The sequence below is a fragment of the Aptenodytes patagonicus genome, chromosome Z (assembly GCF_965638725.1).
Source record: "Aptenodytes patagonicus chromosome Z, bAptPat1.pri.cur, whole genome shotgun sequence".
Lineage (NCBI taxonomy): Eukaryota > Metazoa > Chordata > Aves > Sphenisciformes > Spheniscidae > Aptenodytes > Aptenodytes patagonicus.
This window is the reverse complement of record NC_134982.1, coordinates 14,910,192-14,929,773: the sequence shown is the minus strand read 5'-3', so window position 1 is coordinate 14,929,773 and position 19,582 is coordinate 14,910,192. Positions and strand designations below refer to the sequence as shown.

Genomic DNA, 19,582 nt, shown 5'->3' with positions numbered 1-19,582 from the left:
GTCCAACGCCCCCTGCCATGAGCAGGAACAACTTTCACTAGATGAGGTTGCTGGAAGCCCAGTCTAACCTGACTTTGAACACTTCCAATGATGGGGCATCCACAACTTCTTTGTTCATAGCAGCATACTGTTGATTTTCATTTTCGAATTCTGAGTATTCCTGTGTTGGATGATGTTACACTGTCTGAGGAAGCTGTTCCGGGCTAGAATGCAAATGCCTTGATTATACAGCATGCAGTTATATTTATTTGCATGTTCTGTACATATAGCCCAAATTCCTGTCCCATAAAAATAATTCTCAGTGCCTAGACATAATTTTTAAACTCATGTAAATACAAAATATTTTTCATCTGTAAAGTTTTTGAAGAAAAATAGATTTTTTTTTTTAAATTGTTCATGCTTTACGTGTTTTTGTCTTGCATGGTTTTTTACTATATATGAATCATCCCATTCAGCATAACTGAGTAACCTCTTGGTTTTGTTGTCTTTTTTTTTTTGGTATTCAGTTCTTTGCCATACCAGATCCACTGGGTACAGCAGACTTGTTCTCTTGTTAATTTGGTTCCTCGGTGTGTGTCTGTAAAGTCAAGAGGAGCTTTGCTATGTGCATTTGCAAGAGATGGACTTCTACTTGCAGTAGCTGTTAATCAAACTGATCCAAAGGTATGAATGATAGACAGTACATCATTTAAGCTACTAGTTCAGTTTGAATTAAGTGGTAACAAGGATTTAATAACACGTTTTTAGGAGTGATTTTTCAGCATTCTTATTGATACATGTGATTATATTCACATTGATATCCATAGCTAAAAAATTCTGCCATAACTTGTAATCTTCTGAATGCTGTTGTTCAGTTAAGAAATCCTTGTAAGTTCCTCTGTCATTTCTAATTTCCAAGAAATACAATAATAAATTAATTTCAGTTACTGCATCGTAGCTGCGAAGATTCTGGAGGATTCTCAATCAGGCCTCAGCCTAATGTGTTGGAGGTTATGTTCCCACTTCATAATGTTATTCCTTCTAACAACTCTGAGGCAAAATCTTAATGTAGTTTTTAGTGCTAATGATGACAGGGAATATGGACCAGCTTATTTAGTGTACCAGGATGGCATGATGCAGTCCTTCAAAGCTCCAGTTGTTATTCACCAGCAAGACTGGAGAAGAGGGATCTTACATTATTTTGAGGATTTTAGAAAAAATTATGTTAAAAAGAATATTGAATTATATATTGAGTATATAATAACCTTTAATTATTTTTCAAATGTAGAAATAGGTATAGAAATTAATTAATACTCTAAATAGTAATAAATATTGAAGTGCAATGTCACTTTCATGTATAATGTTTCCAGTAAATCAAATGTAATGTGTAACTTCCTAATAGAAATTGGTTTTTACAATAATGACATTTTGATACAAACACTTATGTTTTCTTTACATTTTCTTTCTAGGCAACTCAGATTTTGTTTTTAAACACATTGAATTTTGTAACTGTTTCGGGTAGCCTTAAAGGCTGTAGTAGCAAGAGTAACATGGTCCCATCCAAGTTTATCAGGTCAGTAATTGATATTGTTTCTGTTGCTGTTGTGGATTTTTTGGTTTTGTGTTGGGGGCGGGGTTGTTGGTTTTGTGGGTTTTTTTTTTTTAACTACCCTAACCTTTTGATACAGAAATTTGACAGAGAAAAATATTTTTTCCTGCCCAATTTAGATCTTACTGGGTTGGTGATATGAGTTGGACTCCTGATAGCCTTTTCTTGGCTTGCATGTTAAAACGTGGATCTTTGATTTTATTGACATGTATGGGTGAATTGCTGACCTTGATTACTTCTGGCTGCTCTGTAGAATTTGGACCAGCAGAGTTTATTCCATTTCATCCACTAATAACATACAGGTAAAAGGATTTGTCATGTGATCATATATTACTTTCTAACATTTTTTACAATTTTACAGAAACTTAATCTTTCAAATTCACTCTTTTGCTTTTCGTGTGTCTTCTCAATATCTGTTTCTCATTCATAGTTCTATTTCTTATAATGGTTTGTCATGATGAAAATTGGCATTGTGACAATGCAAGTATACATTAAGTGATTTGGTTTTTTAAAAGTGTTTGAATTTAGTAGTAATTAAAAAAAGCATGTTTTTATGATGTAAGAACGAATTAAACTTACAGAAGTACTAAAAGTGCAGATTTATTTTAGTCCAGTGGTATTTCTCTGCTCACTATGTAATTTTACATATAGAACTTTGTATCACGTTTCCATATCAGATCTTGTAAATAACGTATTTGCATGGACAAAAAATAGTTAGCTTTTTAAATGTTTTTTGGGGCTACTCCAGAACTAAATTTTGAAATTATGCTGCTGGGTGCATGGGGGAATAAAGGATCTCTCATAACACTTTTTAGCATAAATGGAAAGTTACAAAAAGTAACACAGTCTGAATAACTAGAGGAAACAAAATAGTATCTAAACTTTAATATTTTTTTTTTTAAATCTTATTAATTGTGAGTGGCTAAAGCCAGATACTGTGTAAATGTAACAGCTCATGAGAACATTCAAAGCATTATAATACCTTCTTACACTGTCTGGTTGAAAAAATCAGATATTAAAATATATTAAAATATCTTAATTATGGTTATTTATTGAATGTATGCAGCTACTTTGTTTTCAAGTAATCTACTAACTTTTGGAATTTAAGAAACAAAAAACCCCCCAGTAATTTTACACATTATTTCAAAGTATTATGGGGCTAATATTAGAATACATGCAAACACAGCTTTCTGGAACCCAGTAAGGAGTGATTTCTTTGTAAGAAAAGACTTTGTAAGACCTCTTTTGTAAGAGACGACTTGTATGTTGACATAAAATATTTCTGTTGAACGTCTCAACTGATTCTGAAATACTAAGATTCAGATCTTAAGGTATGTTTTGTTTTTCATACTTGACTTTATTAGAAGCTACTTAAAATTTCATTTTCAAGCACTTGTCATACACAATAAGAGCTAGATAAGAAAGTGTGATATAGAAATTTAAAGTAAAATTGTGAAAAAATACATATAATAGTTATTAATGAAATAATAAAATAATACTGAAAGCTGTTTTTATTTTCCTTTAAATTTAAAAAGTTGCAACTGCAGCAAAATACTGGCATCTTGCAAGCATAAATAGTGTTATCCAGAGTGCTCATCCTGCAAAAATGTAGGCACTTCCGTAGAATTCTGAATGGACCTATTGGGACAGTAGTGTGAGTGGTATTAAACGTTCATAAGTTATTTCTTCTCTGTTCTGTTCATGATTATTAAGTATGATAGTTGCTTCTTATTTTTTGATGTATCTTTATTTTAGACAGCAGCACTCTTTTTGTCAAGACTCTAGTCAGTCTCTTGGTTCTTCAGCTTCTGAAAGTGACCTTATGAGACAGAGATTCTCTGTTGCTTCACATTCAAGATTACCCTACCTCATTGTCTCTGATGGATACATGATAACAGTGCTTAGATTTCCTAACAACCTTTCACCATCAGGATTTATAAGATCCCTTTTGCTTGATTCAACCCAACGGCTTGAAAATATCCGTCAGAATTTGCTGAACTCCAAGGTAGGGTTATGAATTATTTTGTAGGCTTTAAGTAAAAAACTTCATGTGTATAAAAATGCATAATTTTTAAACTGAGTACCTCAATTTAGTTTACTGTGATATTTGTATAAATTCCTTTGAATTATAAAGTTGTTTTGAGAATAGTGTTGATCTGGAAAACAATGAATACACAATTTTCTCTGTAATTTTATTCCTTTGATGTCTGGGTGACCTTTCAGTAAAATGTAGTAAAGGGGACAGTCTTAACTGTCACTATATATTCTTTCTGGAACTGTAAAAGAAATTGGGATTTCTATATCTATAGAGTGGGTTCAGAGCATTGACAGTTACTATGCTACTCTGACCAACTCATCCTTTCAGAACGATGCAGAAAGGATTCTATAAAACCTCTCTATCTTAGGCTGCTGCTGTTTTAGAGCAGTCAGCAACAGTCCCAATGGTGCTGTGTGCATGTGTCCACTAGGTCCTCAATTGAGGCTGTGAATTAAAGCTTGCTTAAAGCATTTTTTATTTTTCTGTCCCTTCTAAATTGAGCTAAGTCTGAGAGAAGGGAAACCTTTGAAGGAAGAGGTCCTGCAGCTGTTGCCAACCACTTAAGATATAATACATATTAAGTTCAGAATTTCTGCGTTTGCTGATGGAATGCAACTTCTCTCCCAATTCAGTTTGTATTTTGGATTTTTGGAGAAGTGAGTTACGATGGTATTCATGCATAAGCTAGAAGAGTGGGCAAGGATTTGAGGATTTAAAGAGATATGTTACTAGTAAGAATGCAAGAAAGCCCTACAATACTGTAGGATCATGTCAGGGATCAAGAAAGCAGATTCTTTCAGCATGGAGCAAAGCGAAGTTGTCTGGTGCTGAGAAAATTCTGCATTCCTGAAACATGGTCAAATGATAGTTTGTTTCTGTGAAATGTGCCTGCTGACCTGTTCTCCCTTTCTGTCTTGGACTTTTAAACTGAAGCTTTTTGCAGAAGGGAGCAATTTCCTTGTTTTGTTTAGAAAGTGTCTGGTTTGATCTTGCTAGAGACAGATAATATGTTTTGCCTTCTTGTAATTTCTTTTAGTTTAAAGGGAGAACTCTGTGTTTACGATCACTGTTGTCTTTAAAAGCTAGTCTTTTAAAACACGCTCAAAACCAAAGTTCCATCTTTTCCACCATTCCGAAATTCCTGGAAGAAGACACAACAGAAATGAGTGAGAAAACCATGGATTTACTGGTACTTAATAGCATTTTTCTACTTAAAATTATGCAAATGATTTAATTTTAAGGTATTCTAAATGTAAAGAATATTTTTTTCAAATAATATAGGCATATTTGCTCTTACTTGGTACATTTAAAGTAATTTGATATTGGTTAAATTCTCATGTTCTTTATAGGTGCAAGGAATATGGTTATTTTTCTCAACTGATACTTGATTTTTACTTTCAAACATCTTATTTCTTTCAGCAGTGCATTAACTTTTTGAAAAATACATACTAATCTATATATACATCAGTTTATTGTAGTTTAATACTTTAACTTCACTTTATAATAAAATGTGACATTAGAGTACTAAATATACTGGGGCTGTAAAGTATATTAATAAGAAGTACAATATTATTATCCTTAGTAAATAAGATGTTTGTCCTCAGTTGTAGAGGATTCTTCCATCAATTCCAAAACTTGTACATGTCTTTTGGAAGAATGGCTCTGTGATCAAAGTTATTGTGCAGCCTTTCCCAATTCCTTTTCATGCTTTTGTTTTTTTATTTGTTCTTTGAAGTTTTTGAGTTTTTGTTGAAAGGCTTTCGTATCTTACAGGTGTCTGGAAAAAACTCTTCCTCATACTCCGGGCTTAATAAAGGATAGGGTTTCATTTTCTGGTATAAAAACTACTGCTGTGTTTACAGTGTAATTTTTTTTTTATTGTTGTTGTTAGGTAATTTAATTTCTGTCTGCACAACTATTCCAAATAGCCACATTTAGTTTGAGATCTAGATGAAACTGCTGTGAATTAAACTTATTAGCAATTAAGCAAGTTAATTAGGCAGAAAGATTTCATTTGTGAGATTGACTAAATGGTGATTCCTTGCAGATTATGCTCTCTTTCAATAGACTTGAATTAAACTGTTGATTTTTTTTTTCTTTTGCCTGATTTAGGATTATGAAGAAGAATCAGATGACGAAAAACAGTTTTGCAACAGCCCTCCCAGCTTCTATAGCCAAAGAATCCATTCATTTGTTGGTAAAACTGATCAAGGCCACTTAGAATTTGCGTCAATGTTTGATACTATCCATGCAAAAGACAATACTGAAGAAAAAGATAAATTATCAGTGGAACTATATTCCATTCAGAAAAACCTCCTTGTTGCATGGCAGATAGGGATTTCAAAAAATATGGAAGAGAAAGATACGTTGCTGAATTACATAGTGAACTGCATTATCCACTTTTTCAACATTCTTCAGTTTGTGAAATGTTCTTTGCTAAACCAGCATGCATCTTTAAACAAGTCTGTGAAGAATACGCACTGGATGCATTGTGTTCTAAAATATTTTCAGCAGTGTTTAACTGTCTTATACTGGCATTCAAGAGCCAGTCTGACTGGGCACATGGCAAAGCTGACATTACAAACTTTAAAACTGATGCTTATACAGCAACAAGATCAGTTGTTCTCAAAAAACCTTTTGGCATGCTTCTGTCTTTTGAAAATGGTTTCTCACACTCTAAGTAGCGTGTGCATGCTACAGCATGAGAATTTTTTTGCATCTTCTCATGGTAGTAGTCTCGTGGAACTTGACTCCCTCACTGTGCCTGTTTTCCTAGTTCTTGATGAGAGTACTACTCAGCAATTCAGCTCACTGAAATCTCTGCTTGGAGAGCCTCCTCAAGCAGTAAACCATGATGCAAAAACAGAAAAAAGGTATGAATGATCTTTGCATGGGGAAAAAAAAAAATACACAGGACAAGCAGGCGATCAGGCCCAGTCAGCATGGGTTCAGGAAAGGCAGGTCCTGCTTGACTAACCTCATCTCTTTCCATGACACGGTGACCTGCTTAGTGGATGAGGAAAAGGCTGTGGATGTTGTCTACCTAGACTTTAGTAAAGCTTTTGACACCGTTTCCTACTGCATTCTCCTGGAGAAACTGGCTGCTCACAGCTTGGACGGGCGCACGCTTTGCTGGGTAAAAAACTGGCTGGGTGGCTGGGCCCAAAGAGTGGTGGCGAATGGAGTTAAATCCAGTTGGCGGCCGGTCACAAGTGGTGTTCCCCAGGGCACTGTATGGGGGCCAGTTCTGTTTAATATCTTTATCAGTGATCTTGACAAGGAGATCAAGTGCACCCTCGGCAAGTTTGCAGACGATACCAAGTTGGGCGGGAGTGTTGATCTGCTCGAGGGTAGGAAGGCTCTGCAGAGGGACCTGGACAGGTTGGATCAATGGGCCAAGATCGATCTGTGTGAGGTTCAACAAGGCCAAGTGCCGGGTCCTGCACTTCGGCCACAACAACCCCATGCAGCGCTACAGGCTTGGGGAAGAGTGGCTGGAAAGCTGCCTGGCAGAAAAGGATCTGGGGGTGTTGGCTCATCGACTATGAGCCAGCAGTGTGCCCAGGCGGCCAAGAAGGCCAATGGCACCCTGGCCTGTATCAGAAATAGTGTGGCCAGCAGGAGTAGGGAAGTGATCGTGCCCCTGTACTCGGCACTGGTGAGGCCGCACCTCGACTACTGTGTTCAGTTTTGGGCCCCTCACTACAAGAAGGACGTTGAGGTGCTGGAGCGTGTCCAAAGAAGAGCAATGAAGCTGGTGAAGGGTCTGGAGAACAAGTCTTCTGAGGAGCGGCTGAGGGAACTGGGGTTGTTTAGCCTGGAGAAGAGGAGGCTGAGGGGAGACCTTGTCGCTCTCTACAACTACGTGAAAGGAGGTTGTAGCGAGGTGGGTGTCGGTCTCTTTTCCCCAGTAACAAGTGATAGGACAAGAGGAAACGGCCTCAAATTGCACCAGGGGAGGTTTAGGTTGGATATCAGGAAAAATTTCTTCACTGAAGGTGTGACAGCACTGAACAGGCTGCCCAGGGAAGTGGTTGAGTCCCCATCCCTGGAGGTATTTGAAAGACGTATAGATGTGGTGCTTAGGGACATGGTTTAGTGGTGGACTTGGCTGTGATAGGCTAACGGTTGGACTCAATGATCTTGAAGGTCCTTTCCAACCTAAATGATTCTATGATTCTCTATGTTGGAACAACAATTTTATTTCTCAGTTATACAGTAATTACAACATCCTTTTGTTTCTTTTCTGTGTCATACTCCATGGAAAAGCGTGATAATCTATTAAAGCATGCAGATCAGGGCTCAGACCTATAGTTGAATATAGTTCAGTTATTGTGACTTTACTGCATATCAGTTCAGAGATAATTGGCGGGTTAACAGCTCACACCAGGTCTGGTAGTGCAGCATCAGTCCCGGTATTGCAGCTTTTACTGCCTCTTGGCCATTCCACTCCTTCCCATGCAGAAGTCCCAAACTCCATGGAGCCAAGAGGCTGCTCATATGCAATATATTTACAGTATCAATTTAGTCAGCAAAGTTTGCACTTGATTATGGATACGGTGTCCCAGAGCAATAAGAAAAACCCCAGTGTGTGGAAGCTTATTAGACTATCAGAGCTATTTCTTCTTTGAAGATAGACGCATAAACTTGAAAGAAGCTTAAACTGAAGTGTACTATCCAACTACTGGGAAAGAATATTACTATCACTGGAGTATTTCTCTACTGCAGAACTCAGATGAATCCAAGTGTGTTAATCAAATGAACAAGCGGTTCCTTTCCAGAGACTTAGAACCTAAGAAGCATTATAACTCACAAATTTAATCTTACTACAGTAAAATGTATTTCTTCAGTAAGCTTAAAATATAATACTGTGTTCACTGCAAATTTGATAGGCAAATTTCAGTTGTCTCTGAGAAGATAATCCATGTTTTTCATTAATTGTGCTCCAGTTACTGAGCACTGTGCATATGACTCACTCTGTATGTATTAATAATGGAAGCAGTAGCACTAGAGAAGATGATGCAGATGTGTTGCAGTTCTGTGCAAGCTTTTTCAAGTCTCTGGGAATGTGTATTTGCTTGTATCAGCAAGCTTGTTACATATCTGAGCTGGTACATCTAATAGTACTGTGCTGGGCAGCAGGGACTTGCCAGCCCTAAAAACATGCTCTGCAGTCTTTTGTTTCCCTGCCTTTGCTTTTCTGTGTTATGCTTTCATTGTATTTTTAATCAGTCTTGTTTGTAAAGACACTGATACCTGTTTTGAGGTTTATCTAGGTTATTTCATTTTCCCATTGTTTAGATAACAAGGGATTCATTTTGAGTGTGTTTGGGTGCTTGAAGTAGTTTGCTGCATTTACACAAATTCAGAAGAATCAATGTTTGTTCATCAAAAAACAAAAAACAAGGCAAAAAGTGTTTCATTTTTTTCCCCTCATTGAAGTCAAGAAAGTAGTTGTTAACATAAAATATAATTCAGTTTTCAGACACATAATGCAAAATATAAGAAAATAAGAAATCGATGTAAGTAACTTCATTAACTTTTGATGATTTTCGTAATATTATACTTCTTGAACTACAGGTTTATTGTACTGTGGCGATTATTGTATAAGAAAGTGGTTTGGTATCAGATGCAGCTAAACAGAAAAGTGGACAAGAATGCAGAAGAAGAGTCTGTTGTCTCATCACTTTTAAGTCATATACAAGCTACCCTCCAGTCTTCAGGAGTGACCTTAGAACAACATTTGAAGATTAATTCTGTATCTGGTTAGTAGTTTGAAAAGAACTACAAATGTTTGTTAGGTAGTTGCATGGTTAACTGAATACTAGGAAAATTAGGTCCAACTTAATGACAATCAGTAACTGACCACCAGATTTTAAAAGGCACTTCTCTTAAAATTCTGATCAGAACTCTCTCTTAAATACTTCATGTCCCAGTACACCTGTAGATTGTATTATAATCTTTAGAGCTTGTTGAGCTAAATAAAAAACCACTACTGACTTCAGTTTGCTTTGAATCATGTCCTAGAGAATCTGAATGCAGGATCTGAATTCTGATCTCATTTGTACTGTATTATTTCCTCTGAAGTAGATGGGCATCACAATGTGTCTCTTAGTGGATTTCTATGTAGAAATCCTGTTCACTCCATGTAATCACAGTGGGCATGAGCTTTTTGTGTACATGAATGTAGTCAGCCTCAACTAAGCATCTAATTAAGTCTTTTACACTAGGTTACACTAAATCTAGCATATTTATTTTCCAAACAGTATATGGTTGTAGCCTAATTTCCTACACATTACTGTCCTATGCTCTATATTCCTTTCCCCTTCCACACTAATAAGCCCAACTTCCCATTTATGTCTCCCACCGCAGTTCTGTTTCCTCTCCATATTCTTGATCTCTCTCCCTTAAATACAGCTTCTCTTCCTGCATCATTCCGTACAATACATTAGCTCCTTCATGTCTCTTTCACTCATCCTAACAATACATGCAACTTCCCACCCTTCCTTTCCACCCATTCCTTATATTCTTTATTTACATTCAGTTTGCTAAATAGATAGGGCACGGTTTATGGATGAGCTAGAGTAACATATATGCTGATGGGCCAGCCAATACCTGAACTGGCTAGCTGCTGATAAGCAGGATAGAGTGGCAAATTTGTCCTTGTCTTTTCTTCTATGGTAGTGCTATTTTTACACTTTTTTTTTTTCCTCCTTTGCCCAGGAGCTGTGCTCTTTTAGTTACCTTTCTGTCAAAGTATTTAGGAATTGACCAATGGATTAAAAATCGGAATGGGAGTAGAGGTGGAGAGGTGACATTTAGACAGATGAAATGTGTAGCAGTCCATAGACCTGTTGTTTGAAAGTGCTTTTACACTGAAAAAATATGTTCAACTTGCTAAATAATTTTACAACTACTTTTTACAATGAAAAAACATCTTCCACATCATAGGAAATATGAAAACAGATAAGAGAAAATGCTCTTCCCCGTTAATAAACTATTGTGGGTTTTCAATACTGAAGTTTCTAACCATAGTTAACATTTATAACCTTGTGTAATCTAAAAAAATAACCTAATTATTGAAAACCTTGTAGGAGTGATTATAACCCGAATCAATTTTTTCATTTAATAGTGATTTAGCGATTAAAAAAAAGGTGGGGAGGGGTATTCAAAGTTAGCTTCTCTCAGATGCTCAAAGCTTAGATTTAGCTCAGACAATAGAAATTTGCTGGAGACTCACATATTTTACTCTGCTTTTCATAAATCTGTAATGCTGAAGTAAGTGCATGTGTGTTTGCACAGGTAAAACTAACGATGTAGAGCTTTTAATTTGTTACATATGTGACTTTTATAGGTGAGGAGAAGTTCCTTTTAGGCTCATACAGGGAATCTGTGGAAATTTGGAAAAGATCTCTTTGTGAAATCAAGGCAAAAGGTAAGGGATGAAATCTTTTTTGGGGGTGGAGGGGGTAAGTTGTATAATCACTTTATGTAGTTATTTGTGACTCCCTGCCCTTCAGAAAAAGAGGGCAAGACGCATAAAGGATGCATACTTGAAATTAAGCTGGGATTTGAATAGAGACCAGTCAAAACTTAAGTCTGATTGCTCCCTGAGAAAATTCCATGCATTTCTATTTTAATACCAGTTTTCTTGTGATTATGAAGTACTTGGTACAGACAAGCTCTGGGTATATTTCTGAGCAAGAAAGAGACAATGAAAAACTGACAAACAAAAATCAATTCCTTTAGTAGCTGTAAAATCAAAAGACTTAGTGTTTGGGGAGTAACAAAACAAAATAATGTGTGGCAGGAGTTTATTTAGGAGTTGATTTGAAACTGATATTCCAGAGTCTCTTCCCAGGCATCACGAGAAAAATTTTTTGCTCGTTATTATGATGAGGAGTACCTCATCCAGGAAGAATTCAGGACACTGGAAGCTTGGTGGATAGCTAAGCAATTTCATTGTGGTTTAGGCATCCCTTTTTTGAAGGCTAGGCTCCCTTGAGCTCTTCTGTCTTTGTCTGTGTCTTAACAATTATACACTTGTGCTGGTTTTGGCTGGGATAGGGGTCGACCCTTAGGGTTTTGGAGTCGGGGATACAGAGGATCCGAGGCCTGCTATACTCCAACTGACAAAGAGATATTGGCAGCATATGAAAGGGTTCAAGCTGCTTTGGAAGTGATCAGCACTGAAGCGCAGCTGCTCTTGGCACCCCGACTGCCAGTGCTGGGCTGGATGTTCAGAGGGAGGGTCCCCTCTGCACATCATGTAACTGATGCTATGTGAAGTAAGCAGGTTGCATTAATCACACAATGGGCTCGAACAGGAAACCCCAGTTGCCCAAGAATCTTGGAAGTGATCGTGGACTGGCCAGAAGGCAAAAATTTCAGAATATTGCCAGAGGAGGGAGTGACGTGTGCTGAAGAGACCCCACTATATAATGAACTACCAGAAGATAAGAAGCAATATGCCCTGTTCACTGATGGGTCCTGTTGTATTGTAGGAAAGCATCAGGTGGAAAGCTGCTGTAAGGAGTCCCATATGAGAAGTTGTAGAAACTGCTGAAGGAGAATGTGAATTGAGCCAATTTGCAGAAGTGAAGGCCATCCAACTGGCTTTAGATATTGCTGAACAAGAAAAGCAGCCAGTACTTTATACTGACTCATGGATGGTGGCAAATGCCCTGTGGGGGTGGTTGCAGCAATGGAAGCAGAGCATCTGGCAGTGCAGAGGCAAACCCATCTGGGTTGCTGCATTGTGGCAGGATATTGTTGCTCAGGTAGCGAACCTGGTTGTAGAAGTACATCATGTAGATGCTCACATACCTAAGAGTCGGGCCACTGAAGAACATCAAAACAACCAGCAGGTGGATCAGGCTGCTAAGATTGAAGTGGCTCAGGTGGATCTGGACTGGCAACATAAGGGTGAATTATTTATAGCTCAGTGGGCCCATGACACCTCAGGCCATCAAGGAAGAGATGCAACATATAGATGGGTTTGTGATTGAATAGTATAGTTGACCATGGACACTATTGCACAGGTTATCCATGACTGTGAAACATGCGCTGCGATCAAGCAAGCCAAGCGGTTAAAACCCCTCTGGTATGGAGGATGATGGCTGAAATACAAGTATGGGGAGGCCTGGCAAACTGATTATATCACACTCCCACAAACCCGCCAAGGCAAGCACCATGTGCTTACAATGGTGGAAACAACCACCGGATGGCTGGGAACATATCCTGTGCCCCATGCCACCGCCCGGAACACTATCCTGGGCCTTGAAAAGCAAGTCTTATGGCAACATGGCACCCCAGAAAGAATTGAGTCAGACAACGGGACTCATTTCCAAAACAACCTCACAGACACCTGGGCCAAAGAGCACGGCATTGACTGGGTGTATCACATCCCCTATCATGCACCAGCCTCCGGGAAAATCGAATACGATGGACTGTTAAAGACTACACTGAGAGCAATGGGTGCTGGGACGTTCAAACATTGGGATACACATCTAGCAAAAGCCACCTGGTTAGTTGACACTACAAGATCTGCCAATCGAGCTGGCCCTGCCCAGTCAAAACTTCTACGTACTGTAGAAGGGGGTAAAGTCCCTGTAGTGCACGTAAAAAATACGCTGGGGAAGACAGTCTGGGTTATTCCTGCCTCGGGCAAAGGCAAACCCATCCGTGGGATTGCTTTTGCTCAAGGACCTGGGTGCACTTGGTGAGTGATGTGGGAGGATGGGGAAGTCCGATGTGTACGTCAAGGGGATTTAATTTTGGGTGAGAATAGTCATTGATTTGAATTGTATGATGTTAATTGCTATATAATACTGCATGTCATCACTACTATGGTTGCTATATGCCATACCAGTGGTATCACAGTAAGAATCACCCAAATTAATGAAGAATGAATTTTGATGAAACTGAGCAAAGTGCAGCGGTGATGGAACCAGAACTGGCTTCAGCATGCAACAATCCAACACCACACACCATCTCTCCTGCCCTGAAGGACTGTTATGACAGATGGAGCCCAAAGTCATGGTCTAAATGAAGTCAACGGACATTTTAGAGGGATGGCCCGTAGACTAAGGGAATGATATCTGTGTGTATATATCAAAAGACAGGAAAGGTGGTCGTGATTAACTGGGATGTACTGAGAAGTGTGGGACCTGGGCATGACGTAGATGGTATAGAATAAGGGGTGGATATTGTGCTGAAGTTGGCTGGGATAGAGTTCATTTTCTTCCTAGTAGCTGGTACAGTGCTGTGTGTTGGATTTAGTATGAGAATAAGGTTGATAACACACCGATGTTTTAGTTGTTGCTAAGCAGTGCTTACACTAGCCAAGGACTTTTCAGCTTCTCATACTGCCCTGTCAGCAAGGACACCGGAGGTGCACAAGAAGCTGGGAGGGGGCACAGCCAGGACAGCTGACCCAAACTGGCCAAAGGGATATTCCATACCATATGACATCATGCTGAACAAAAAAACTGGGGGGGGTTGGCTGGGGGGGCGCAGCTGTTGCTCAGTCACGGATAGTGAGCAATTGCATTGTGCATCACTTGTTTTGTATATGCTTTTATCATTATTATTTTCCCTTCCTTTTCTGTTCTGTTAAATTGTCTTTATCTCAACCCATGAGTTTTTACCTTTTTCTGATTCTCTCCCCCATCCCACCGGGGGCAAGGGAGTGAGCGAATGGCTGTGTGGCGTTTAGCTGCCTGCAGGCTTAAACCACAACACCACTGTATTGTTCTGAAAACTGCCAGTTCTCTAGAAGTAAAACTGTTGTGGGTGAGCATTAACTCACTAGTAACTTAGAGGTTGTAGGAGGATCATATCTCCTAAAATAGCTGCTCCTGAGTTCTACTTCTTCTCAGTATATGTTTACACAGATACGTTTCTGGAGAAAGAGGAACTAGTACTTTCAAACCTGCTGTGTCTGGTTTTGTGTTTATTGTTTCTTTTCCAAATGGACTTCTGCCTTTTTTTTCTCTTTTAATGCAGGAGGAAAAAGAACGTGTTTTCTTCAGAGTAGATACTATCTTGCAATATTATTTTGCCACCTGTATCAGTATAACTTGTGTGAGGCTCAGGGACTCTGTGATCATCTGGTAGGAGAGATTCTAAGGCGATCGCAGCTCTCAGTGAGTCAGATGGAAAAATTTTCTGGTATGTTTATATTGCATGAAAGTGTGATAAGGTATGTTGATACTGTTTGAATAACCTAGTAACTAATTTCTGTGCCATCACAAACACGCTTGACAGCACGCTTTTCTCTTTACACTGGACTGAAGTCTGTTTTCAGTGACTTTAAAGATCTTTTTCTGATCCTCGGGTGTTCTTTCAGCTGCACTTGTTGGAGTAAGTGTTTAGACAACTTTCATTGTATAATTAATAGTGAAAGCATGGCCTGTTAAATGTTTTTTGATTCAAATCTGCTCAAGGAAGGCCTTTGGATAAGAAAAATAAGGGGGAAATTATGTGATTTCATTTTATATTGATTTAACATTTTTTTATGATACGATATGATAAAATAGTGGATTTTAGATTGGTCACCAGTCCTAAATTGACAGTGGGATTTTTTTGCAGATGCTTGTAACTCTTTTTCTCTATTTCAGAGTATGAAATCTAAATTTCCAAATTTAAACAGTCTTTTTTACTCAGCACTGATCAAAATTTAGATACTAGAGGTCCATCTCTAGTCATTAAAAACCTAGTATAAAAGTCTTCTAATATTAATATAATGTGTAATTAGTGTAAAAGATTAAGCTCTAAGTCCTGAAAGCTTGTCAAGAAACTAAGTAATACCATAGTTTGCTTATTTTAAAAAAAATTTTTTAAGCTGTGATTAGACAATTTTAGCATTCCAATTTAAAATCATTTTCCTCATAATGTTTTAATTTAATGTCTGTTTTTTTAGATACCAAGTATTTTCAGCATGAACTATGGATGGTAACAGATGTTCATACTGAAACTGCTATGGCTGTGGTTCGATCCATGGCACGATTCATGGCTGCTTATTTCACAAATCAGCTGCTCTATATCTTTCCCCCGCACAACGTTGACATCCTGCATCCACTTCACATCAAACAAGGTATTTTTTTTAAAGCAGTTTAATTTGCTGTGCTTAACTCTTATTATTTTTTTAATGTATATCAATGCTGTCTGTTATGATTTAACTTGGTGATTTATAGTTTCAGCACCATTAACAGTAAAGATAAAATAACTTAGTTTTTCCAGATATTTTTGTTGAGGGGGCTGTGTGTGTCTGTGTGTGGGATTGATGTTTTGCATCTCTTGATTACTGAAAATATTTTTGGTATTTAGACTTAATAGTTTGATGTGTACAGTTGAATTATGTCATCCATTGCGTAGAATCATTGAAGTTGGAAAGGACCTTCAAGATCATTGAGTCCAACCGTTAGCCTATCACAGCCAAGTCCACCACTAAACCATGTCCCTAAGCACCACATCTACACGTCTTTTAAATACCTCCAGGGATGGGGACTCAACCACTTCCCTGGGCAGCCTGTTCAGTGCTGTCACACCTTCAGTGAAGAAATTTTTCCTGATATCCAACCTAAACCTCCCCTGGTGCAATTTGAGGCCGTTTCCTCTTGTCCTATCACTTGTTACTGGGGAAAAGAGACCGACACCCACCTCGCTACAACCTCCTTTCACGTAGTTGTAGAGAGCGACAAGGTCTCCCCTCAGCCTCCTCTTCTCCAGGCTAAACAACCCCAGTTCCCTCAGCCGCTCCTCAGAAGACTTGTTCTCCAGACCCTTCACCAGCTTCATTGCTCTTCTTTGGACACGCTCCAGCACCTCAACGTCCTTCTTGTAGTGAGGGGCCCAAAACTGAACACAGTAGTCGAGGTGCGGCCTCACCAGTGCCGAGTACAGGGGCACGATCACTTCCCTACTCCTGCTGGCCACACTATTTCTGATACAGGCCAGGGTGCCATTGGCCTTCTTGGCCGCCTGGGCACACTGCTGGCTCATAGTCGATGAGCCAACACCCCCAGATCCTTTTCTGCCAGGCAGCTTTCCAGCCACTCTTCCCCAAGCCTGTAGCGCTGCATGGGGTTGTTGTGGCCGAAGTGCAGGACCCGGCACTTGGCCTTGTTGAACCTCACACAGATCGATCTTGGCCCATTGATCCAACCTGTCCAGGTCCCTCTGCAGAGCCTTCCTACCCTCGAGCAGATCAACACTCCCGCCCAACTTGGTATCGTCTGCAAACTTGCCGAGGGTGCACTTGATCTCCTTGTCAAGATCACTGATAAAGATATTAAACAGAACTGGCCCCCATACAGTGCCCTGGGGAACACCACTTGTGACCGGCCGCCAACTGGATTTAACTCCATTCGCCACCACTCTTTGGGCCCAGCCACCCAGCCAGTTTTTTACCCAGCAAAGCGTGCGCCCGTCCAAGCTGTGAGCAGCCAGTTTCTCCAGGAGAATGCAGTAGGAAACGGTGTCAAAAGCTTTACTAAAGTCTAGGTAGACAACATCCACAGCCTTTTCCTCATCCACTAAGCAGGTCACCGTGTCATGGAAAGAGATGAGGTTAGTCAAGCAGGACCTGCCTTTCCTGAACCCATGCTGACTGGGCCTGATCACCTGGTTGTCCTGTACGTGCCATGTGATGGCACTCAGGATGATCTGCTCCATAACCTTCCCCCCCACCAAGGTCAGACTGACAGGCCTGTGGTTCCCAGATCCTCCTTCCAGCCCTTCTTATAGATGGGCGTCACATTTGCTAACCTCCAGTCAATTGGGACCTCCCTGGTTACCCGGGACTGCTGATAAAGGATTGAAAGTGGTTTGGTGAGCTCTTCCGCCAGCTCTCTCAGTACCCTTGGGTGGATCCCATCCGGCCCCATAGACTTGTGTGTGTTTAAGTGGTGTAGCAGGTCACTAACCGTTTCCCCTTGGGTTATGGGGACTTCATTCTGCTCCCCGTCCCTGTCTTCCAGCTCAGGGGGCTGGGTACCCTGAGAACAACTGGTCTCGCTGTTAAAGACTGAGGCAAAGAAGGCATTAAGTACCTCAGCCTTTCCCTCATCCTTTGTCACTATGTTTCCCCCCGCATCCAATAAAGGATGGAGATTCTCCTTAGCCCTCCTTTTGTTGTTAATCTACTTATAGAAACATTTTTTTATTGTCTTTTATGGCAGTATCCAGATTAAGTTCTAGTTGGGCTTGGGCCCTTCTAATTTTCTCCCTGCATAACCTCACGACATTCTTGTAGTCCTCCCGAGTTGCCTGCCCCTTCTTCCAAAGGTCATAAACTCTCTTTTTTTTTCCTGAGTTCCAGCCAAAGCTCTTTGTTCAGCCAGGCCGGTCTTCTTCCCCGTCAGCTTGTCTTTTGGCACATGGGGACAGCCTGCTCCTGCTTCTTTAAGGTTTCCTTCTTGAAGAACGTCCAGCCTTCCTGGACTCCTCTGCCCTTCAGGACTGCCTCCCAATATACTGATTTTTTTTTTTTCCTCGAGGTTTTTTTTTTTCTATTTTTCCCATGCTTTGAGGTTAGTGATCTAAATCTGATACTCAGGTAAAAGGATGCTGTATTTTTTTCACCTAAATTAAGCAACATTAGAATTTAATGGTTCTTGCACTACTTTTGCCTAAAGATGTAGTTCTGACTGACTTTCATCCTCCCAAAAGTGAGAGAAAAGCAGTGCTTAACAAATAGTGGAACTGGATCTGTGATACGGTGTGACCCAAACTGAAAAGCCAGAGGAAGGCATTTTTTACTTATTTGACAGTCAAGCTCTTGGAAGCCAAAATGCTTCAGACACTGTATCATCAGAACAAGTGGGAATGTCAAGTTGGTTTGTTGTTGAACCCAAGCAGTACTTGCTAGTTTAAGTCCTGCTTTTCAGGATTTTTCGGAGAATTATTATTTATCACAGTAGGTGGTTTGTTTATTTTCTGCAAGAGATTCTGTTTAAAGATTTCCCCTGTTAGGAAATTTTTAGTTTCAGAGTTAACTTTTCAAAGTGATCTAATGTCCACAGGAATGAAGACTTATTTGGAAGTATTGTAAGTACTCTACTAGTAAGTTGTTACAATGCCAGGTATTTCTCTACAATATTAACTTATTTTGATTGATTAGATTTTCTGCAGTCTATGTGAATACATTGACTACTTTTAATGTTTCTGTACTACAACATACACTGGTATATATTTCTTCATGGTCTTTTGGATGTTTTAATTGGACAACTTTCCAGATAAAACCTACAAAATAAGACCTTGATTTTAATACTTGCATTAGTCAAAGATCCATGTACATGGTGAGACAATCTTGGAAAAATTGCGTTGCACAAGCTGGATTAGTGTGAATATTTCCCTAAATAATGTCCTTGCCTCAGTAGTAAACAAACTGCGAGAGAAGCAAGTAAGTCCTTAGAGTTAATGTTGATCAGCACCTCTCCAGGAAAACCAGGAAGTAAAACCTTGGAAAACAAATCTAAACCTGAAGAAACAAGGAGATACTAAATTTGTCTTCAGTTTGTCTTGATACACTTTCTTAAAATAATGTACAGTTCTTTCTCAAAAACTCATTGTAGCTTTCTGTCTTCTGCAATAAGCAACACAGTGAGTACAAACAACACGGGTACACTAGGAAAACTCTCAGAATTTTCATTTATCTCAGGTGTACCCTCTGAAATACCCTAAGCATATGTAGCATACTTGCAAATGTTCCATCAGTGTGATTAAATCTTTAAAGTAAGAATAACCCACAAGTTTTGCACATGCTTGCATATCCCACATTATTAAGCAGAAAAATAGCCTGCTCTGACCTCACTATTATATCACAGCGTGAGCTGCATCTGCCTGCTGCAGATAAACCCTGTAGTGTGCCTCTAATGAAGTAAAAGTTGTACACTGAAATGGATCCAAAAGCAATGTGAACATATGAATTCTAGATTATTCATTGGATAGCA

General features: G+C 39.3%; 1 protein-coding gene across 1 annotated transcript in view; it reads left to right on the top strand.

Annotated features, from left to right (window-relative positions):
• CPLANE1 (ciliogenesis and planar polarity effector complex subunit 1) overlaps positions 1-19,582 on the top strand; it is a 66,578-nt gene that overhangs the window by 5,111 nt on the left and 41,885 nt on the right. Inside the window, exons 8-17 of the mRNA XM_076361818.1 lie at positions 507-663; positions 1,449-1,552; positions 1,708-1,890; positions 3,344-3,593; positions 4,663-4,815; positions 5,739-6,499; positions 9,207-9,391; positions 10,981-11,061; positions 14,634-14,798; positions 15,550-15,723. Coding sequence (XP_076217933.1) covers positions 507-663; positions 1,449-1,552; positions 1,708-1,890; positions 3,344-3,593; positions 4,663-4,815; positions 5,739-6,499; positions 9,207-9,391; positions 10,981-11,061; positions 14,634-14,798; positions 15,550-15,723 — 2,213 coding nt within the window. The remainder of the gene's footprint in view (positions 1-506; positions 664-1,448; positions 1,553-1,707; positions 1,891-3,343; positions 3,594-4,662; positions 4,816-5,738; positions 6,500-9,206; positions 9,392-10,980; positions 11,062-14,633; positions 14,799-15,549; positions 15,724-19,582) is intronic.